This window comes from Onychostoma macrolepis, chromosome 17 (assembly GCF_012432095.1).
Source record: "Onychostoma macrolepis isolate SWU-2019 chromosome 17, ASM1243209v1, whole genome shotgun sequence".
NCBI classification, from domain to species: Eukaryota; Metazoa; Chordata; class Actinopteri; order Cypriniformes; family Cyprinidae; genus Onychostoma; species Onychostoma macrolepis.
The window spans coordinates 13,479,558-13,501,531 of NC_081171.1; the positions used below are offsets into that span (position 1 = coordinate 13,479,558).

The 21,974-nt window shown below is 37.4% G+C and overlaps 6 protein-coding genes and 3 non-coding genes across 11 annotated transcripts; 8 read left to right on the top strand and 1 right to left on the bottom strand.

Moving 5' to 3' along the window:
* Window positions 1-131: 131 nt before the first annotated feature.
* LOC131522848 (dynein light chain Tctex-type 1-like) lies at window positions 132-3,010 on the bottom strand. 3 transcript variants are annotated; one of them, XM_058748660.1, is made up of 6 exons: window positions 2,199-2,277; window positions 1,324-1,479; window positions 1,154-1,195; window positions 875-998; window positions 702-779; window positions 132-575 (listed from the first exon to the last, which is right to left on the bottom strand). In XM_058748660.1, the coding sequence occupies exons 2-6, from the start codon at window positions 1,348-1,350 to the stop codon at window positions 505-507; spliced, it is 342 nt and encodes a 113-aa protein (XP_058604643.1). In that variant the 5' UTR covers window positions 1,351-1,479; window positions 2,199-2,277; the 3' UTR covers window positions 132-504. The 3 variants fall into 3 exon arrangements, with proteins under 3 accessions (XP_058604643.1, XP_058604642.1, XP_058604641.1); XM_058748659.1 differs by lacking the exon at window positions 2,199-2,277 and adding an exon at window positions 2,875-3,010 and having other exon boundaries at window positions 132-779; XM_058748658.1 differs by having other exon boundaries at window positions 132-779.
* zmpste24 (zinc metallopeptidase, STE24 homolog) lies at window positions 2,300-7,846 on the top strand. The gene is made up of 10 exons (XM_058748657.1): window positions 2,300-2,662; window positions 2,884-3,030; window positions 3,370-3,456; window positions 4,385-4,501; window positions 4,598-4,750; window positions 4,837-4,978; window positions 5,087-5,265; window positions 5,347-5,451; window positions 5,785-5,928; window positions 6,379-7,846. Exons 1-10 carry the CDS (start codon window positions 2,555-2,557, stop codon window positions 6,601-6,603), a joined length of 1,407 nt encoding a protein of 468 aa, XP_058604640.1. The 5' UTR covers window positions 2,300-2,554; the 3' UTR covers window positions 6,604-7,846.
* Window positions 7,847-8,671: 825 nt separating this feature from the next.
* atp5if1b (ATP synthase inhibitory factor subunit 1b) lies at window positions 8,672-9,989 on the top strand. Its single transcript, XM_058748661.1, has 3 exons — window positions 8,672-8,820; window positions 9,259-9,371; window positions 9,618-9,989. The coding sequence occupies exons 1-3, from the start codon at window positions 8,752-8,754 to the stop codon at window positions 9,757-9,759; spliced, it is 324 nt and encodes a 107-aa protein (XP_058604644.1). The 5' UTR covers window positions 8,672-8,751; the 3' UTR covers window positions 9,760-9,989.
* Window positions 9,990-10,575: 586 nt separating this feature from the next.
* rpl13a (ribosomal protein L13a) lies at window positions 10,576-12,949 on the top strand. The gene is made up of 7 exons (XM_058750392.1): window positions 10,576-10,687; window positions 11,364-11,436; window positions 11,635-11,700; window positions 11,807-11,908; window positions 12,110-12,195; window positions 12,376-12,435; window positions 12,698-12,949. The coding sequence occupies exons 1-7, from the start codon at window positions 10,667-10,669 to the stop codon at window positions 12,905-12,907; spliced, it is 618 nt and encodes a 205-aa protein (XP_058606375.1). The 5' UTR covers window positions 10,576-10,666; the 3' UTR covers window positions 12,908-12,949.
* On the top strand, window positions 11,198-11,285 carry LOC131523813 (small nucleolar RNA Z195/SNORD33/SNORD32 family). Its single transcript, XR_009266862.1, has one exon. It is a non-coding gene; the product is annotated as a small nucleolar RNA Z195/SNORD33/SNORD32 family (small nucleolar RNA).
* LOC131523815 (small nucleolar RNA SNORD50) lies at window positions 11,956-12,030 on the top strand. The gene has a single exon (XR_009266864.1). It is a non-coding gene; the product is annotated as a small nucleolar RNA SNORD50 (small nucleolar RNA).
* On the top strand, window positions 12,480-12,558 carry LOC131523814 (small nucleolar RNA Z195/SNORD33/SNORD32 family). Its single transcript, XR_009266863.1, has one exon. It is a non-coding gene; the product is annotated as a small nucleolar RNA Z195/SNORD33/SNORD32 family (small nucleolar RNA).
* Window positions 12,950-13,475: 526 nt separating the features above from the next.
* On the top strand, window positions 13,476-15,251 carry commd9 (COMM domain containing 9). Its single transcript, XM_058750393.1, has 6 exons — window positions 13,476-13,630; window positions 13,738-13,863; window positions 14,226-14,365; window positions 14,462-14,496; window positions 14,601-14,704; window positions 14,904-15,251. Exons 1-6 carry the CDS (start codon window positions 13,580-13,582, stop codon window positions 15,039-15,041), a joined length of 594 nt encoding a protein of 197 aa, XP_058606376.1. The 5' UTR covers window positions 13,476-13,579; the 3' UTR covers window positions 15,042-15,251.
* A 1,492-nt stretch (window positions 15,252-16,743) lies between these two features.
* thumpd2 (THUMP domain containing 2) lies at window positions 16,744-21,307 on the top strand. Its single transcript, XM_058749402.1, has 10 exons — window positions 16,744-17,135; window positions 17,431-17,563; window positions 17,798-18,015; window positions 18,283-18,360; window positions 18,541-18,593; window positions 18,665-18,752; window positions 19,159-19,233; window positions 19,331-19,445; window positions 20,622-20,742; window positions 20,835-21,307. Exons 1-10 carry the CDS (start codon window positions 17,049-17,051, stop codon window positions 21,163-21,165), a joined length of 1,299 nt encoding a protein of 432 aa, XP_058605385.1. The 5' UTR covers window positions 16,744-17,048; the 3' UTR covers window positions 21,166-21,307.
* The last annotated feature ends 667 nt before the right edge of the window (window positions 21,308-21,974 follow it).

The window sequence follows — 21,974 nt, forward strand, 5'->3', positions numbered from 1 at the left end:
TCATATTCTATTAATTGTGTTGTCAAGTCAAGTCATCTTTATTTATATAGCGCTTTTAACAATACAGATTGTCTCAAAGCACTTAACAGTATCAAATTGGAGGATAGAGTGTCAGTAATGTGTAATGATAAGATTAAACACTCAATTTTCAGTTAATGGCATTTCATTATTGAATTCAGAGATGTCATTGTTTAGCTCAGTTTAGTTTAAATGGTGTCTGTGAGATCAAATTGACGATATTCGGTAGAAATTAAGTGTCCCCATCTGAGCAAGCCAGAGGCGACTGTGACAGAATGTTGTATACACATCAGACCAATCACTGTAAACGACTCGACAAGATCCATGTTACATTTAGTTTGTTTTATATACACTAAGAAAACACACATGCAGAATTAGAATTGCAAATAAATTTATTCAAGTTTTATTCAAATTAAACGGGGACATCGTTGCTTGTTTATGAGGCTTACAAAAATGGGAGACAGGCCTACATGTTGATATTCATCCTCAAATGGAAAGCCCGAAAACACTAACTATGCAGTATATGGTTTTATTCTCCCATCGTACTGTGCAACTCCCTGTAGAAAAACAAAAGTCAGTGTCATTAAAAGCAATTTCTCAACTAAGCTTGGATTTGGGCCATTTTGCTTGAAAGTAAGAAAATGAAATCTGAAATACTTGCCCAGTCTTACAATATGTCTTACCATCTGTACTGTTGTCCCAGAAACACGAGCTGGCAGTGTGCAAACCTGCCCCGTTTTTTTGGAGTATGATGGATGTCACTGGGTGAACAAACATAAGAGTGAATTTGGGGAAAATTACAGACACTGTACCTTTGCATTAAAATTACTGTAGTTTTAACAGCCTGTAACCATACCTATGTACTTGAAAGGCTTTCCTAATTTAGTTAGCTGGCTTAGACTTGACTCTACAATGCTTGACATCCACTGGTTGATTTTACTGTGCTGGTAAGAGCTGTTTCCAATGGTGCTTTCAACAGCCTGTTGTCAAAAGACCCCATAATGCACTAGTGATTATTGCAAAGTAAAATATTGATCATTTACATAAGTATTTACTCCTACAATCAAAGTAATTGAATTGATTGTCGAAGATTGACTCCATGTCTACACAGTGAGGTGATGTAGTAGATTCTTACTTCTTTGATAACTGTGGTAATCTCGTCCACAACAAATGTAGTCTGTGAATGAAAATAATTAATGTCGCAGCTTTGCAGTATGTCTGAGGAAAATTGAGTATATCTACTGCATGCATTTAGAATTAGGAATCACAACTAGAAGTTACTATTATAATTTTTGTGTCAGTTACCTCCTCAGAAGACTGATCCTCGTCCATTGCTCGATTTTATCCAGAGTGTTTTGTAGTATCTATGGAGACAGACCAGGGTCACTGCCTGGATAGTAATCACGGCCACAGACTCGCTGCTCCCAAAATTGTGTTCTTCATTGTTTTGTCTGTTTTTGTCTAACAAAGAAACGACAATATAACGTTTAACGTTTTTGTCGAGTATGTGGCAGAAAACCCAAGAGAGGGAAATTTTTATTAAGCTTTGACGTTTGCAGCACACTGCAAAAACTGGAAAATATAGTTGGGAAATATTTTTATTTAGCTTTCGTGCATGAAGGGTTATAACTCATACACTTGCATAAAAGTATTGTGCTTAAATTTTTAATAAAGCACAATAAAATATTCTGTTAAGGTGATATATCTTTTTTTGTTTTTCTTCAACTATCACGTCTCATTTTAACGCTTCAAAAACTAAAAAAACGTTTGTTTGATTTAGTACTGTATAAAACCCTGGGTGCATGAAGATGCCCAAAGATAAAGAAACACTCATGCTTTTATATTTCACAAGTGTCTGATAAATGTAATTTTGACCCTAGACCACAAAACTTATTTTAGACAACTTCAAAGGCTATTTTCTCAATATTTAGATTTTTCTTTTTGTTGCACCCTCAGATTCCAGATTTTCAAATAGTTGTATCTCGGCCAAATATTGTCCGATCCTAACAAACCATACATCAATGGAAAGCTTATTTACTCAGATGATGTATAAATCTCAATTTCGAAAAATTGACACTTATGACTGGTTTTGTGGTCCATGGTTACTCTTAATATTTTGTGTGTATTTATTATTTAGCCATGACTATCAATTACTGTAGTAGAATAGGTGAATTATTTACCTCACAAATAGTGAATTTTAAATCTCTGAACCGTGCATTTAGGGGGGAGGGGGAATTCAGGAACTCGTTTCGTTCTGCTGTTGTGTCCGGTCGAACACAGTTTATGGTTACACCTTATTTCCCATGAATGGGAAGGGAAGTGCTAGAGCATGAGTTATCATTATTTGTGCATTCCTGCTTGTAGTTTTTCAATATATGGACTTAACATATACACATTCTCGTAAGGTTCAAGTCTCGTATTGGGTTGGAATAGGTTCGAAGATTATCTGTTGCCTTGAATGATTATCAGACAGACGAATCACTGTATATCCCGGAGCTAATTAACGGTGCCAACAAATAACTGCCAAGCCGTAATAATGTTGCTGGAAATTCTTGCATTACCAGTTGAAGACAAAATCTTTTACGCTGTCCTGGTCTTCTCATGGACGGTGTATATTTGGGAGGCCTACCTCGCATATAGACAGGTGAGCATATGGTTATTGTTCATCTTGGTTGTGTTTGCGGAAAGCATTTAAAGGCAGACACTGTATGCATTTATGATTTTCTATTCTAGTTTGTAGACTTTGTGAAAAATCCAAATTCGTATTCCAAAACCCATCTCATATTAGAGCTTTGTGCAAATGCAAAAGTAATGTACTGAACTACTCTAGACCTTGTATAAACAAAGACATTTTACCTTTCACAGAGGAAGATCTACAGGACAACAATGCATGTGCCCACTGAGCTGGGCAAGATAATGGATTCAGAGACCTTTGAAAAGTCTCGCCTCTATCAGTTGGACAAGAGCAACTTTGGCTTCTGGTCTGGACTCTACTCGGAGGCAGAGGGCACGGTGAGCTTCATGTCAATTTCAAAGTTTTAAATTAAAACGGCCTTGTAAGTGGTGGTTGTTTTTTTTTCTCCAAGTGTGATGCAGAGTCTTTTTCATATTAGCTAGTATTCATTTTATGTTCAGATAACTTTACATTTGTAGGTTTCAGTTGCAAGTTTCTCACAAGTCCTTTGGGAGAAGACAAAAAAAAAAAACATGCACCTTATGGTTTCATTCTAATTAATCATGGACTGTAATCTTTGTTCCTTGTTCCTTTTTTAATGGACTTCATTCAAGATTCTTTTCCACTTGCATATGTTTCTTCCTCTCTAAGCATGTTTAATTACTTCTGTTTTGTAGCTGATTTTGCTCCTGGGAGGAATCCCCTTCCTCTGGAAAGTGTCAGGGATTCTCACAGCTCGTTCTGGTTTTGGTCCAGAGTACGAGGTAGGTATATTCTCTGGAAACCTTTTGTTTTTTGTGTGTGTGTGTGTGTGTGTTTTAGATAATATTTCTAGAATTTGTTCTCATTATGTGTGAATTTTGGCCAGCAAAATTTTTCCTCTTTAATGTCCTAGTTCTAACAGGTAATCCCTTTTGTTCTCCAATGTCAATATGCTTTTACTCATGTTTATGTAACTTCAGCTGAATTAGACTCCTGTGAAACTGAAGTCTGGAATACACTACACCACCTTTGAACAATTTAAAAAAAAATTATGCATGTTACGCTTGTCGACTTTGCAAATGGTGACAGAAAAATCTAGGCATCACACACTACCAGACTTTCAAGTCATTCCAAACACAACAGACTCACGCAGAAACATGTGACTTGTTGCTAACAGATGCACAGCAAATGAAAACATGTGTCCTTAAACTGGCTCAAAATATCAAACATGTTTGATACTTTCCAACTGGATGGAATCATAATTTGGAGCTAAAAAAAGTCTGTGCCCATCATACAATACGCAGTTTTCTGTCTAGCCAAAATCTGCCGACTTGCTCTGATTTTCAGCAAATAGCATTGATTTCTCCAGACTGCAAAAATCTAGGTAAAAGTCATGTTATGTATGTTTGGAATGAAACACCAGCTGAGCTTACTACATGCTGAATATTGTGCAGTATACACTGTGAAGCAGTAGGTATTATCCTATTATCACATGACCTCGTCATGTAGCTTGTGAGTGGTGTCCTGTTAACATCTTGAAAACAAAAGGGTTGTTTTCATTTTTAAGGTTTATATGCGTAAATGTCTTGCTTTTGGCAGTCCAATCAAATTATTAGTCAAAAAAAGAGTATTAGGAGTATTATACTAGTATGCTATTCTGAACATATTCAAAAGTTACTGCATTATTTAAAATGGTTTTCTTTCCTTCAGATCTCCCAGTCTTTGGTGTTCCTGATGTTGGCGACTCTCTTCAGTGCTTTCACTGGCCTTCCCTGGAGCCTCTACAACACTTTTGTTATTGAGGAGAAGCATGGATTCAACCAGCAGGTAGATAAAGTCTTGCTAGTATCTATTTTCTGTCGTAGCGGGAATAAAACTAATGGCAAGATGTGCTGAAATGTCTCTATTGTCCCTTCTTCATAGACACTGGGTTTCTTCCTGAAAGACGCTCTCAAGAAGTTTGCTGTGACTCAGTGTATTTTGTTGCCAGTGACATCATTGCTCCTCTATATCATCAAGATTGGTGGTGATTACTTCTTCATCTATGCCTGGCTCTTCACACTCATCGTCTCTCTGGTCAGTTTCCCTGGCGCTTGCTGAATGTGTTATCTGTGAGAAAAAGAAAAAGTGAGTTGAACTGTCCCGCCCATTTTGCTCTACAGATTCTGGTGACTATCTACGCAGACTACATCGCCCCTCTGTTTGATAAATTCACTCCGCTGCCAGATGGAGAGCTGAAGAGTGAGATTGAGAGCATGGCAAAGTCCATCTACTTCCCCCTCACCAAGGTCTATGTAGTGGAAGGTACAGCAAACCATTCTCCTCTCTTCATTTTTATTACTTTCTATAGAACTATAAATGTATGTGAATATAATCGCCCTTCTCTTAATATATCTGCGCTCTCTTTTCTAGGTTCAAAGAGATCTTCCCACAGTAATGCGTACTTCTATGGTTTCTTCAAAAACAAGCGCATTGTGCTATTCGACACTCTTTTGGAGGATTACTCCCCTTTAAATAAGTCTGGCGAGAAAGAGCCAGGAACAGGAGAGGAGAACGAAGCAGCAGGCATTGAGAGCAAGTCCAAACCAAAGGTCAGAGCCAGATCACTAACAAATTAGGTGAAATGCTTTTTTTTGTTTGTTTGTTTGTTTCACATTTTTGTCTGTATTCAGAACAAGAAACAGGGCTGCAGTAACCCTGAGGTTCTGGCAGTTCTTGGACATGAACTGGGACATTGGAAACTAGGCCATACAGTCAAGAACATTGTCATCAGCCAGGTGAGTTGCTGTCTGTGCGGCTGTGCTTTACAGCTTAAACTCCAGTGTTATAGATTCCTGAAACATGTTCAGATTTTTCCTTTCTAACTAACAGCTGTCAACCACCAGATTATCACAGTCTTAACAAAGGAAACACATTCTTGTCTTGTGTATTTCTCACAGCTGCTATATCAGTTGTTTTTGTCACTGCACATTCCTGCAACGTTGTTTTGTCCAGTTGTTCCGGTAGAATCTGATTAGATTGAACAGTAGCTGCAAAAGCACAGAATTTTAAGGGCGCATGAACCAAGGACCATAATTTGAGGATGCTAACGGCTCCCTGTTGCTTTACAGATGAACTCCTTCCTGTGTTTCTTCCTTTTTGCTGTCCTGATTGGTCGAAAAGAGCTCTTCATGGCATTTGGTTTTCATGACACCCAACCAACTCTTATGGGGCTGATGATCATCTTTCAGTTTATCTTCTCACCTTACAATGAGGTACCTTGTGCTTTTCTCTCCTTTCTCTCTGAAAAATACATGAGGATTTGTTTGCTAACTATGCACACTCTACCTTCTATGTGAATATTTTTGCTTAGAATTACATGCATGACATTTGCAAAAGACACGGTCAGTGTTTAGGGTAATCAAGTTGTGTATATAAGGTGTCGTATAGATATACTAGATTGATTCTAGATTCTATTCTAAAAAACTTATACAGTATTTACAAGTACATTTAAAGAAACATTTATAAAGTTGGATATATAAAATGTAGTCTTTCTCCAAGATTAATTTGATAAAATATTTGTATTTATTTTATTGTTTGTTCAATCTGTATCTACCATGTAATAGCCTGTGAAGCTGATATGGCAGTACATGTAAAGAAATCTAAATACAACCATTTTCTGGGTATGTATCTGATCCAATTCACCTTCTTTTTCCCCACGTCAGTTGCTGTCATTCTGTTTGACGGTGTTGAGCCGAAGGTTTGAGTTTCAGGCAGATGCATTCGCGCGCAGTATGGGCCGATCGTCTGAGCTGTACTCTGCTCTCATCAAGCTCAATAAGGACAACCTAGGCTTCCCTGTAGCAGATTGGCTCTTCTCTATGTGGCATTATTCCCATCCTCCCCTGCTAGAGCGGCTCAGAGCCCTCACTGGACCCAAGCAAGACTGACAGCTTTGCAAGGGGGCGCCACGTTCACCACTCGCTCCCCCGAGAAAGGGTCTCCGCCGGCCTCTATTGGCCCTCTGATATTGATGCCTATTTCTCTCTTCTTCCCTCTCTTTTATTTCCATTCCTCTTCTTAAGTATTTGGGTTTTGCCATTTGTTTGTTATCGCCCTGTAAAGAAGTCTAAATTGTTTTCAGATGGCTTCAGACAACTCGGTATACAAGATGTTAATCTGTGCTTTCAGTATGCCTTTTGCAATTGTTCTTGATATGGTTTTGATTGTTTTAATTCGTATATACATTTTAACTGTGAATTACCCCCTCCGGCTCTTTAGATCCATGCATTTTGACTTTAATTTAGTGTCATCCACTTGAACCGTGAGAGAGGAGGTTAAAACATCTCAGAGGGGCCCTTAGCAGTGTATGAAACCAGGAGATTATTACCAAGAGATTTAATACTGAGTGCCAGCTGGTGTACTTTAAATAATGTCTGTTTGTTGAAACTGAAATGAGGACTGTTTGTCAGAAGAAATTAAATGGATCAGATGACAGATGTTATGGACTACCCAATGAGACTGCTGTTCTGAACTCGTATGGCTCAGTTAGGCCAATTAAAATGTCTATTCTAATTTTAGTTCTTTCAACCTTTTGAAATAATTTTGTTCTTTGTTTTACCAATTAAAGGTGTTTGAACCTTTGTGTATATATATATATTAATTTTTGTGAAATATGAGCAACATACAAGGGCCAGGTTGACTTTCAAAATATTTAATGAGGTTAGAATTGTTGTTTTATTTAGTTCATTTTTTCTTTGTGCCAGTGTGTGCAAGATGTTGCTATGAGAATATATGTAGAAAAATTATGCTGTCACATTTCCCCCATTTCCTCAGAGAATTGACGCCCTTAATAGTAACAGAGTTCTGCTGGTGGAAACTGCATTTATGAGGATTCTGTGAGTTTTCACATTAAGAATGTTAAATTCGGCATGCAATCTTGTCAAAATGTTGAACTCTGAAGACTTTGTGTGATTGACATGTAAATGGATAAATGCGGAGTAGCAGTGGCTTGAAGAGTCTGTAGAATGCCCACCTGTTGAAAATAAGCCCTAAACAATAACAGATCCTTAGAGAGAGTTATATGGCTGTATGTTCAAACTTACTCCACAAGGAATATGTCTTGTGACATCTGGAATGTTTGGACTGGAAAGATGAACTTTTGCGTCACTATGAATAAAACAGATCACGACAGCTTTGCTTTAAGCTTGTTTGTTTCCATTTAATGTTTCTTTTCTTTTCTTTTTATCTGCAAGCTCTTTAATTGCTCTATTCACATCTTTTATGGGTACAAAATGATCAAAGAGAAAAACATTTGTACATTTACATGGCAAAAAATTAATTTTACATAATTTTGTTTTTGAACAGTGGTATATTTGCTCTTCATTAATCTGCATAGATAGATACATCTATGCAACATTAATACCCTGAGACTATTTTTACAAATCTTAGCTTTTCTAATTATCCATTTTAAAAAAAATTTTTTATTGCATCTATAACAGTATAGTTGCATATTAAAAGTGATAATGTCAATCGGTCGTTGAATGTTTTTGAGTGGCGGTTCAGTCTTCAGATTTAAATCTCATTAAAATATTTGGTGGGAAGCACGGTTTATTGTAGGTTATCAAGAATAAAAAATTCTATACAAAATGTAGGCTATAGCTAATGTTTGCCTTGGATAAAAATGGCTTGGATATATATTTTTTTTTTCACTGCATCAGAATGTCTTGCAGATCAAAGGGGCTGAAATGTTTTGATTGCAACTGTACGTGGTTGTGAAGTTACATATAATATAGACCAATGTGATATTTTGTTGCGGTCTGTCAGCGCATGTCAGCGTGCACACAGCGGTTATGGACTATACCATTGTGAGTGCCTGTAAAATGATCGTATTGGCTTGTTTTGTACAATATATATTTTTTAAACTGAGTAAGTAACTGTTCTAAGTAACTTTATAAATTACCCTAGAACAACAGTGTATGTGAGTGAGTTTACTCAGCGTTCACCTATTTTGCTATAATAATGGTACGTTCCTGTTTTGAGTCACTAAACAGGAGTGCACGCGCATGCCACTGCATGCATGATCGCCTGAAGAGAGAATGGCTAGGTTTCTAAACCGTAATATAAGGACTTTTTTGGCCACACAGTTCAGGATGTCGTCCGACCAGGTAGATGCGTATGAAAAATATGTTTGTCTTTAGCCTACTAAAGAAAAAATAAAATTATTTTACCTGTAGCACACAATGTCAGTCTGTTACCATGTATTTCGTCACACGTGTTTGTTTATTAAATGCGTTATATGTTGTTTTAACGTACAGCTTTGATTACAAGTATCAACCGTTTTTATGCAATAACAACTGGAGCAATTTAAGTATGCCCTTGTGTTATGACCCCTTTGTTTACATTCAGGATAATTCTCCATTCTTTGAGCTTTCAACTGCAAACTCTCTGCACACATACTTTATACATATATACACACACACTCACATGGCTCAATGAATTGCTTAATTTGTGCATGTCAATCCATGGAGCAGTTACTATTTCCAGGTAGAGTAATAAACAATTTTCTCTTGTGCAATCTGTGCCTGTCTCTCCCTCTGATAAAGCTAGGAGAACTGGGTAAAGGTGCTGGGAAAGGAGGTGGCGGTGGAGGTGCGGTGAGGGAGGCAGGAGGTGCGTTTGGCAAGAAACAGGCAGCCGAGGAGGAGATGTATTTCAAGTGAGTGGTTTTGCTTGATCCTATTCGTGAATTTCATCGCTCAGACTAGATCTCTACTGCTTATATGGCTATTAGCAAAATCAGCCCTCTCTCAATATTTGATTCGGCTATGTGCAGTTATAAAGCTCACACAGTGCTGTATACATTGTTTTGCTTTAGAAGGTTTTATATGGAGTTATTTAACAGTTTGAAGCCACTTAAAAGGTTATTGCATGTCTTATTTCCCCCCTCTTATCACCTTCACAGGAGAAAAGAGCAAGAACAGCTGGCTGCTCTAAGACGACACCACCAGGAAGAAATTGACCACCACAAAAAGGAAATTGAGAGATTACAACAGGAAATCGGTCGCCATGAGGGCAAAATCAGAAAACTTAAACATGATGACTGAAACTGGCGAATCTAGACATTACATTTCATAGATAATGTCCCACACATGTTTCAGATGTGATTGAATAATTGTAGATGCTTTATTTTTATTAAGCATTTGTGATCTCTGCTCTCACTTATGTAAGCATGTTATAATACAGATACGGCTGGAACACTGAAATAATATATGTATTAAATCAGTACACTTTCTCCTCTTGACAATAAACATGAAATGGTGTCTCGCATATGAAATTGTGTCTTGGTATTATTATGTTTGGTGGGCAAAGCCAACAATTCATTTGAGTGCCAATAATCATCTGTAAATTATAAGCTACTAACAGTTACAGTATTTAGTGCAAGCTGTACCAAATGAAATAATGTTCAAATCCTATTCCTGGAAATCTCCTGCAACATACATTTTAGATCAGGGATCACCAAACTCGGTCCTGTCCTGCAGAATTTAGCTTCAACTTGCCTTAACATATCTGCCTGGAAGTTTCAAGTATACCTAGATCATGACCTTGATTAACTGTTTTAGATGTTTTGAATAGGGTTAGAGCTAAACTCTGCAGGACATCAGCCCTCCAAGACTGAGTTTGGTGGTTCCTGTTTAAGATATTTGTATTATCTGACACACCCATGTCAGGTATTTATGCTAATGAGCCAGTTAGGCTTAGTCAGGTGTGTTAAATTATAGGAACATTCCAAACATGCAGTATTATTAGGCCTTGAATTTTCTTCCCGTCGTTTGTAGAGCCCTTGTAGCACATTAGCCCTCCAGTTGATGGCAGTAGAAATAAATAATCAGATTACAAACGTCCTCTGAAGAACAGCGAGTGTGGTACGTCATTTCCGATGATGTGTAAAGCCCCGCCCACGCCCCTGTCTTTTACATCGGGCGGCCCCGCGTGTCTTTCTTTTCCCACATCATGGCGGACCGGTTCAATAAGGTGCGTTCGTGCGGCACGATTTACATTCAAATATCTCGCTTTTATTTAGCGAGGAATGTATTATTTGAGGGTTAACGTGTAGGTAACGTTACCTGACGCAATTTGCGTTATAGTGTTATTCCGTTGTACTCGGTAGAGCTACTATTTTTGGGAGAGAAATGCGTGTCTACTTGCGCATGCTGTCTTGCTGGAAGTCACAGGCCTGTAGTGATCGTAACGCTCGTGGTTCTGTAAAAACCGGACTAGAGTTGCTGTCCATGCTCAGGTACTATAAAAATAAACTGCTTATGTCCTAAGAACATGTAATCGAGTAATAGGGATTCATGAAATCGTTTAGGCCGAAATTAATAGACGTGCGTGTTTTACTGCAGTGGGCTGAATTATTGCACCGTTGTCTATTGCACAACTCACGTCTTTCTGTGTAGTCCAAATTAACCACGAAACGTATAGAAATATTGTTGGTGGCGTGTTAATTTGATGGACAACACATGGCCAATGTCGGATGTGCTTCTTGTCGGTGATGAGCTCGCAACCACAGTTCAGTATTCGAGTTTAACGACCATGAGAATACTTTACGTGCACTACCATCTGAGACAAAAAGCAACGTTTTGATGAAAGCATATAGATTTATGAATCTACCCCGTACTAAGATAAATCTGGTTTCACTTCTTCACAGGTTCTGATCATTGATGGCAGAGGCCATCTACTCGGTCGTCTTGCCGCTATTGTGGCCAAGCAAGTACTGCTGGGTGAGTATGCTTTTTAAGATGTTAATAGTAGTTTAGTATTTCTTTCTATTTAAAAAGCCATTTTGCATAATTAAGAACAGTTTGCACACCCTCATTGTTCTGAACCTTTGTTAACAATAAATGGAATGTCGTTTTAAGAACTGGATTGTGACGAAGTTGTTTTTTTTTTGTGTAATAAAAATCATGCTCTCTTTACAGGCCACAAAATTGTGGTGGTGAGGTGTGAGGGTATCAACATCTCTGGAAACTTCTACCGCAACAAACGTAAGTTTGTTGACCACCTATAAGTATGTTGTGTTTTCAGTGCACTGACTTTATGAACGTGAAACCATTGAAAATTGGTGGTAAACTGGATGTTTTGTTTGTGCAGTGAAGTACTTGGCTTTCCTCCGCAAGAGGATGAACACCAACCCTTCCCGTGGACCTTATCACTTTAGAGCCCCCAGCAGAATCTTCTGGAGGACAGTAAGAGGTGAGGTGTTTTTTTTTTTTTTTTCTGTTCTGCAGTGGCTACACTTCAAACAATGATGAGCACATTATCCCGAATCTGAGCCCAGTTTGATGATACCAAACTACGGATCTGACTACTGAGTTTGAATGTCACTAATCATGTGATCAGTTTCACCCTTTCAACAGATAGGAAGCTGATTGAATGTTGACTCTTTTTGAACAGGTATGCTTCCACATAAAACCAAGAGGGGTCAGGCTGCTCTGGACAGGCTGAAGGTGTTTGATGGCATCCCCCCTCCTTATGACAAGGTGGATTATTCTTAATCTGTTTCTCATTTCACATATAAATACTGTCGATGATGATTTATCGTCTGCCTTGTTTGACTATCAACTGAGAACATACACTATTCAAAACTGAGACATCTTTGCTTCTTGAATTAGAATTTGGCCTTTTTCTTGTGGTTTCTCATCTGCATTTGTGTTCCACAGAGAAAGCGTATGGTCGTCCCAGCTGCTCTCAAGATTGTGCGTCTGAAGCCCACACGCAGAGTGAGTCTTTTTTGTGGAATTGTCTTCAATATATGTAATTGCTTTTTGTCAGTGATGTCTTTCCACAGCAAGTATGAGTTTAACGACCATGAGTCCACTTCATGCACTACCAGCTGAGACAAAAAGCATCAGATTCATTTTTCCGTGACTTTGAAGTCCAGAATGCTTAAAACACCAAAGTTTTCTGCATCTTAATTCTAGTTTTTGATTTAAAAACCATGTGCCCCATAGCAAACTTTTTCTGATCTCTCGTTCATTGTAGTTCGCCCTGCTTGGACGTTTGGCCCATGAAGTTGGCTGGAAGTACCAGGCCATCACCGCCACTCTGGAGGAGAAGAGAAAGGAGAAGGCCAAGATGCGCTACACAAAGAAGAAAGTCCAGATCAAGCTGACCAAGCAGGCAGAAAAGAACGTTGAGAGCAAGATCGCAAAATATACTGAAGTTCTTAAACAGTATGGTGTCCTTGTTTGAGCTGTCACTGCAGCCAGTCAAAATAAATGTTTATAGAAACTATTGTCTTGAGTTGGTGGTTTCTTTTGGATTAAGAATCTATAAGTGGTGTTTTTCAAATGGTTTGTTGTAGACATGATGTCATGATTAAATATTTCTGTGGCTCCATTCCTATATATATATAGGATATATTGAGAAGAATTGGAAGGGGTTTTTATTTATTTTTTTAAATGGTTAACTTATTTAAAAATGGTTCAGTGTTTATTCTAAAATTGTTTATGCTTCTAAATGTTAATACAACTAGTATTTGGTTAATTCCTATGATGCATTTGCTAGTTCCTAAAACCACCTCTATACAAGTGTTCCGTGCATGGTAACTAAAGCTAAGCTAAAGGTATCGTAAAAGTTTTAATGCAGTCACGACCAGTTGCACAATATCTCTAGTCTAGTACTTCATTTTAAAAGTTCTTCAGTCAGGAGACTTTGGTGTATTTGTGCTCCTCGAGAACATTAGAAAGCTATGAAAGGATTTCTTAAAAGCCTGTCAGAAATCTATCACGAAATGTGCTTAAACCACATCTTGTTCAAAATTAGTATTAGCGTTTTTTAATTACTAGACATTTCCGCGTAGGGTCTTTTATTTTGACACTAGACTGTCATGAATTCACGTGACGACGACTTTCAGACTGAAACATGGCTTTTCTTACAGAGGATCAGTTCACTGCTTTGCAGCTGCTTTTAAAGGTATGCAGTAGAATATATTATCACTTACTTATTCATATGCACTGTGTCAGTGTCCGTTAACTAGACTAAGCTTTAGTGTGTTCTGTCACTATTTACTATTCATCCAGGCTCCGTCTAAAGATGCAGTTCGGCAGATCTGCACAGAGAGTTACCCAGCCGGAGCCTTCAAGTGTCAATCTATAGTAGAAAAAACTGCTAATGCTCTTTCTGTGTCTAGTAGTGAAGCGATGCAGGTGGGTTTGTGCCATTTAATCTATTTGATTATAAATATTCCAGCTCCGAGACATCAGATGTGTGTGTTTTATGTTCACAATTGTAATCGGTTGTATTTTGGTTGAAAAAGTGTCCGATAATCAAAGTGTGTGTGTAAGTGTGACTGTCTCTCTCTCTGTCTCTGTGTGTGTGATGTGAATCAATTAGTTATTTATTATTTATTCATAATGTTTACTGGTCATAAATGTGACCTAACTCAAAAGTAAATTTTAGTCACAAATGTTACCGATGGGATTGAATCGATTAATGTTCATTATAAAGCATACAAATGATTTAAGTGTTATTGGTGTTAATATTTCCTTTATTTTTTATTCATCTACAGTTGCTGACAGCTTTTCACATGCTCTGGCATCATGTTGTGTACCAGAATTTAACCTCTCCAGAACAGATCCTGTCAATTTTCCCAGAATCATTCCACTCAAACCTGAAGAATCTGATCACCAAAATTCTTTTGGAAAACAGGTGGATATATCCCTCATATCCTTACAGAAATCTACTTGAGTAATTTACCCTGCTGCTGACTAGTTTATAACCTGCTTGTGGTGTGAATATTTTTAGTGTCACATGGAGAAATGAAGCTTTGTCCAGTCAAAGTGAGTGTTATATCTCAAGATGGTTGATGACATTGTGTTCTATGCTTGTGATCCATAATGAAACCCTTTTGTTGCTGTGAATTTATGACATATGTGTTTTATAGTTTCACTGCCGAAGCTGGTGGATTTGGAGTGGCGAGTGGACATGAAAACGGCTTCAGACTCCTTGAGTCGTATGGCTGTGCCAACTTGTCTGTTGCAAATGAAAGTAAGCTGCAGGCATAATCGGTGCTGTAATTTATATTTATGCTCATCAGATATGTATAAAGATATTTGTGTTATAAGAATAAAATATTGGTTTAAAACCTCATTTCAACTGATGTAAATATTTTTATTCAAGATTTAAAGTAATGTTTTAATAATCCTTCAAAAGCACTCTCACAACTCTGTGTATGTGTTTGCTGTAGCTCCAGGACACTCCTTGCATTAGCGGCGGTCCAAGTGAGTCCACAGTTACAATGGAGCTGAGTAAAGAGACACTGGACACCATGATAGACGGTTTGGGTCGCATCAGGGACCAGCTGAGTGCAGTGACAAGGAAGTAGATCTGAATAAAAGATGTTGCCCCGACACCTGTCTGTGGACATTCAAACTGATGGACACTGGAAGGATGTCCAAAATGAAAAACAAAACAATGGACGTTAAATGAAAAAGAGTTGTATACTAGGTTAACCGATTCAGTATGTAAAATGGAGTTTGCTCTTTTTTTTGATTTGTGGTTTGTTTTCTGTTTATTAAACTTTATTTAAAAATTGTCCCTTTCTGACATTTTTTTTCCATTGCAGAAATACTTTTTATGGGCATGGAAAATTTGATTACAAAATGCTAATTATGTTTCCATGTATAATAAATTGACTTAATGAACCTGCTACACTATATTGCCAAAAGCATTGGGAAACCCCCTTCTAATGAATAGCTTTGACTACTTTAGTTATTTCCATGAGTACAAATCTTAATGTTTAAGCATATAATGATATTCTAGGGAATTGTGTTTCTAATTTTAAAGCAACAGTTTGGACAGGACCCTTTTCTATTCTAACACGGCAATGCCTCTGTGTATAAGGAAAGGTTAAAAAAGAAATGAATGATTTAGACAGTGTGGAATAACTTGACTGGTCTGCAGAAAGCCAAGTCCTAATCCAAGCTGAACACCTCTGGTGTGACTTTAAATGCAGATCTTGAGCCAAAAATTCTTTACCAAACACCAATGACTTGTACATACACTATATGGACAAATGTATTGGGACACCCCCTTCTTTAGAACAGAAAAAGGCACTTCCAAAACTGTGGCAACAAAGATGGAAGCATAATTCATGTATTTAAAAATTGTATTTCAATCTCTGTTGCAACAGTTTTGGAAGTGTCTAAAATGACTGTACCCATATGTACAAGTCATTGGTGTTTGGTAAAGAGTTTTTGGCTCAAGATTGCATTTAAAGTCACTCCAGAGGTGTTCAGGACTTGGCTTTCTGCAGACCAGTCAAGTTCTTCCACACTGACTGAATCAATCATTTCTATTTGAACCTTTCCTTATACACAGAGGCATTGTCATGTTAGAATAGAAAAGGGTCCTGTCCAAACTGTTGCTTTAAAATTAGAAGCACACAATTCCCTAGAATATCATTATATTCTTAAGATTTGTACTCATGGAAATGACTAAAGTAGACAAACCTGTTCATTAGAAGGGGGTGACCCAATACTTTTGGCAATATAGTGTATATACTTTTACTTTACTTGCATGACATACAGCTGGGGGCCAATAAATCTCTGTTGCTGTTTCTGTTACATGTGAGTTAAAAGAGTTGCTCTACAACATGGGAAGTCATTTTCGGTGTTATCTGATAGTTTTCTGCATGGCCATGAGAGGCGCTGTAAACTTAATACCTTTCCTGAAAGTGAGAAATATGACAAAATAAAAGTTTCAGCTACAGTGTGTGGTTGGGGGATATCACAAAACCCTTTACAATACTGTTTTTGAAATGAACTAGGCAGAATTCTTTAACTGCAATGTTAAAAAAATAATAAAAAATTGCCAAGGGGAAAATAACAAACTAAGAAATAATTAGAGCGGAAAATAAAGGGAAACAGATGTAGGAAAGTACTAAGACACTTAGAAAAATTACCTTGTGGTAATAAGAATATTGCATGTCACAGTTTCATAGCTATATTTAGAAAGTCTGTTAACAGCAGGAGGTTTAATTTTGACACACGGGTGAACCCGGAAGAGCAAAGTAGTGTTCACAGCAAGTACTCCTCACTGCAGAGCCAAATGACCTCTAGCTCCCCCTATCTGGAGGTAATGGGTGGAGTTTGACCTACTCCAGCTCCACCTCTGTGAAACTAATGGGTGGAGTAATGTTTAGCGATAGGTTAAGGGTAGGGTTAGGGTGTGGTTGAGGTGTCTACATCCACCCATTACACCCAGCAAGGTGGAGCTAGTGCTCCAGCTCCTCCCATTTGGCTCTGCAGCGTGCACCCTCTCGTTTACAGTCTCATACCGCTTGTATTTGTTGTGTAAGTTCATAAATACCGACAGTAACGCTGTCGCGGTGATGATCAGACACCTGTACTGCACTGCAGGCGCGGGGATGGAGGAGCTGCTGGCCGAGGAGGTACAACACAAACTCTGCGCTACTCAAGTAAGTTTATTATATGGCATTTCATTGAGGTTATTCATTATTTCACACCAAGAATGTTATGCAAAGGTAAATATAGAAAGCTTTATGAAACTGACATTAGTCAAACATTTTCCAATCACCAGAGAGCCACTAGAGTGCATGTAAGAGATTACGGACATAAAAGTAAGATAAGAGGTCCAAATAAAGATCTGCTCCTAAATAACTAGATAATGTACTGCACCTGTTAGAGCTATGCTCAACTTTCCAATAACGATGTGATTTATTGTGTTTTTGTTATGTGCTTTGTTTGTGTCAGGTGGAGCAGATTCCAGGTAGAGTGTTCTTCTGCAGCAATGCTGATCTACAAACCGTGACACAACTCAAGTCAGCAGAGAGGCTGTTTATCCTTCTGCGCAAAGCTGAACCCGTTTCACTTCCCAGCAACCCAGGTGAGTATGAAGGAGAATTCACTGTTCTGATTGGTTGAAAACAGATGACATCATAAAGAGTAAAACAAACTTTTATTTAGTGTACAAAAATCTACTTCAGTCAGCAGGTTGTGAGAAACTCACAGTACAGCATTTGTCTATTTACTGTAGGTAGTCAAGAGATAAGAACCAGTGTACTACATTATACATACATGCAGCACATTTTACTGATCTTCCCATTTCTTGTTTTAATAGCAAAGGCAGCTGCTGTTATAAAGCAGAGAGTTGTGGGAGATCCAGACATTTGGAGGCAGACCTTCCTAACCTGGACAGCCCTGCAGCAAGAGCTTCAGTGCAGCCAACAGCGTGGACAGAAGAGAAAGAGAGAGGATGAAGAGGAGAGTTTGCACACACCATCCTTCAGAGTGAGCTGCCGCTGTAGTGGAGTCATTGCCCGCTCTTATACCTCTCAGGTGTTTATTTTGTAATATTTTTTAATGATATGTTTCTATTCTAATTTAACCTTGTCATAAACAGACACGTTAAGGATTTAAGCTCATTTTTAAATGCTAATTGTTATGCAATATCAATTTCAATATTGTCATATCAATTGTAAAAAAAAAAATGCTAAAAATAATAATTTCCATTAGTGGTCTCAAATTTGGACACCGTTATATTATTGCTGAAAATATTAATCCATTCATAAACCCGATTTATTGTGTTTCTGTGTGTATGTGTAGAGACTGAGTCGTATCATTGGGATGGCCATCAAAGAAGATCTTGGGTGGAAGGTGGACCTAAGAGAGCCTGTTCTTGAGGTATGCGCACTCGAATAATAAAATAAAAAATAAAAGTGCATAAACACACTGAACCACGTGCATTCAGATGTTTATGCATAAATGCATGCAAACAAATACTACATACGCACTAATATGTTTACAATTACAATCTATGACTGTTTAAATGTTACTGTTTTGGTTGTCTCTTTGTGTAAATAGGTGAATGTGTATTTAAGCAATGACCATTGCATTGTGGGCATCCCTCTCTTGAAGTAAGTATCTCTCCATATAGCATTTGAAAGTCTATCAATTGAAGATCTAATGCAGTGTGTGGTTTCTTCAGGCATCCTCTGGCCAGTCGATCTTATATGAAACACAACGGGTTACGTTCTACTATAGCCTGGGCCTTGAGCTCTCTTTGCCCTAAAAAGGTGAGCTCTAGAATGACCATTAAAGAGGCAAATGCACACACATGGTAGAATCATTAAATTAGCAGCATTAACACAGCATCTCTAGTTCCTTGGAGTGAGGGTGGGAAAAGTATTCGTACCTGACAAGTCCTTATATTGACAAGCATATTAAGAATATACATTACCATTCAAAAGTTCAAAGCACTTGTGCTGCTTAATATTTTTGTGGCAACCATGATACATGTTTTTCTGGATATTTTGATGAATGGAAACTTCAAAAGAACAGTGTTTATTTGAAATAGAAATCTTTTGTAACATTATGAATATCTCTTTACTTTCACTTTTAATCAATTTGCTGAATAAAAGCTATGAAACTATAGCTTTTCATAGTTTCTGTGCTCTTCTCTCTCTCTCTCTCTCTCCACAGCTGAATGATTGTGTGATTTTAGACCCAATGTGTGGAGTTGGTGCTGTGTTGTTGGAAGCAGCTCAGGAGTATTCAGTACGTAAACGCATATCACATACTCTAAACTCCACATGCAAATTTTCACACACACCATTCACATCTGACTAACTGTATACATTGTGTATGGGTTCAGAATGCTGTATTTCTAGGCATGGATACAGACTTGTCGCAGTTGCAGAAAGCTGCAGAGAACGTCAAAGCATCTGGAATGGAAGGAAGAGTGCAGCTACTTCTGTCTTCTGCCATAGGTTTGGACAAATTCTCCTCTTTCCTCAAATACTCCTCTTTCATCATCTCTGACCCCGTTTAGCCTACTTAAATTTGTGCCAGCTCTCGGGTGTTCTGTGTACATGTGAACAGTAATAAAATCAGCTATAAACAGGGTTGAAAACATTTTGTGATCAATTCAGAAATTTGTGTGACCGTATTGTTAATGTTCATGCTATTGCATCCTGATGCCGCCTGGATAACAGCAAAGCACCGCCTAGCTGCACTAAAACTAGGGCTTTAAAGGAGTAGCTCATCCAAAAATGATAATTTGATGAAAATGTACTCACCCTCAGGCAATCCAAGATGTATATAAGTTTCTTTCTTCATCAGAACAGATTTGGAGAAATGTAGCATTACATCACTTGCTCACCAATTTATCCTCTGCAGTGCCATCAGAATGAGAGTCCAAACAGCTGATAAAAACATCACAATAATCCACAAGTAATCCACACAACTCTAGTTTATGTCTCACACACAACCCATCAGTTTATGTCTGGTGAAGTGAAAAGCTGTGTGTTTGTAAGAAACAAATCCATCATTAAGGGGCATTGTTTTAACCCATCCCTTCTGGCCAAAACACCAGACCACCATTATCCTCAGTAATGCTTCCTCCAGTGAAAATACATCCTCTGGTGTTCTCTCACATTAAAATCCACCTTCATATTAGTTTAGAACTGTTCTGAATTGTTTTCACTTGTAAACAGTGCTTGATCTGTATTTCTCTCTTGATTCAGACAATATGACTTTTCCCTGAAGAAAACAATGCTATTGGATAGAGGACTCTTGTTTTAGCCAGAAGCACCAGTTTGAAGTTACAGTAAAACATCTTAATGATGGATTTGTTTATTATAAACATGTAGCTTTTCACTTCAGAAGACATTAATTGATGGACTGGAGTCAAGTTGTGGATTATTGTGATGTTTTCTTCAGTTGTTTGGATTCTCATTCTGACGGCACCCATTCACTGCAACTGATCTATTGGTGAGCAAGTGATGTAAATTTCTTCAAATCTGTTCCAATGAAGAAACAAACTCATTTACATCTTGGATGGCCTGAGGGTGAGTAAATTTTCAGCATTTTTGAGACACCAATGTGTGCATGTAACACACAGTATATAAATTAAAAGAACCTTGTCTCCTTTTTCTGTTCCTCAGAGATCCCTCTTGCAGACGGGGCGGTTGATGCTGTGCTGTGCGATGTTCCTTTTGGCAGGAAGTTCAGCTGCAGCTCTGACATGCCAGCTGCACTGCCACACTTACTGAGAGAGATGGAGAGGTCTGTTTTATGAGCATATGTTTATATCTTCTCTACAAACACCCGTGCTTTTGGGCTGTAGTTGTATAGTCAATGTGTTTTTCTTTCTTCAGGGTACTTCGTGTTGGTGGACATCTTGTTCTGTTACTGAGTTTGCAGCTTTCTGCACAGCTTAAGAAGACAATTTGCACACAAGAACACAATCAAAATGTAAATTCCTTAGACACAAATAATCTTCACACTGACCCCTCAAACACACAAAATGAAAGCACAGACACAACAAAACCCTTAATGTTTCACAAATCAAGCTCTGAAATGTCAAATACACCGTTATTAATTAGCTCATTACAAGCACAGAGGACACACAGGGTTAGTCTGGGCAGCACAGACGCATTTATGCACACCTACACCAAAATACACACTCACACTCTCTCACTGAAATAAGCTCATCCTGATGTGCCTATGTGGACAATCAGAGAATTTGCAACAAATGAGGAAGGTGCTAATAAAGTCTATTTAAAAGATCCTCATATTGTTTTTCATTCAAAATAACTTGGTTATTACTGTACTGTACTTTTTTTTTTTTTTGAGGTTATGATGATGATGATTGATTTTTTTAATTTTTTTTATTTTGCAAGTTTTTACTTGATCTTTGTTTCTCATATTTGCTGTATTTGAATTTCTAATATTGTAACATCATTAATAGTAATTAAGACTTTATAAACAGTGTTATTATATCATTATTTATGTACTATTATAGTATTTATTATTATTGTGAATTAGCTTTAACTTTTATATTTTATATTTAATTTCAAGTAATTTTAATTTGCTTTTAATTTAGTTTTTGTTTTTAACATTTCCATAGGCAGAATTTATAATGTAGTTTTAGTCATTTTAATACTTCTAAGGTTTTTTTTAATTTTTTTTTAGGTTTGTCAGCTAATATTTACATTTTATTTAGCTTTATTTAAATGACTAAATTTAAAATTTAAAACTTTATTTATTTATAGTTCTTGACATGTTCCTCTTACAAAAACTTTGTCCAAATTTTTAACAATGGGTTAAATCTATTTAATTATAATCTCAAACTGTTATGTTTTGTTTTAAATGTTTTGCTTAAAAAGAATGCTTGTGTTACCTTTCTTTTAAAAAAAATCACTTGGTATTTTGCTGTCTATTAAAATTACGTTGATACATTTTAAGCGTGGTTTGCGTTTTCATACTGTTTCAGGTTAATTATGTGTAACGTTAGA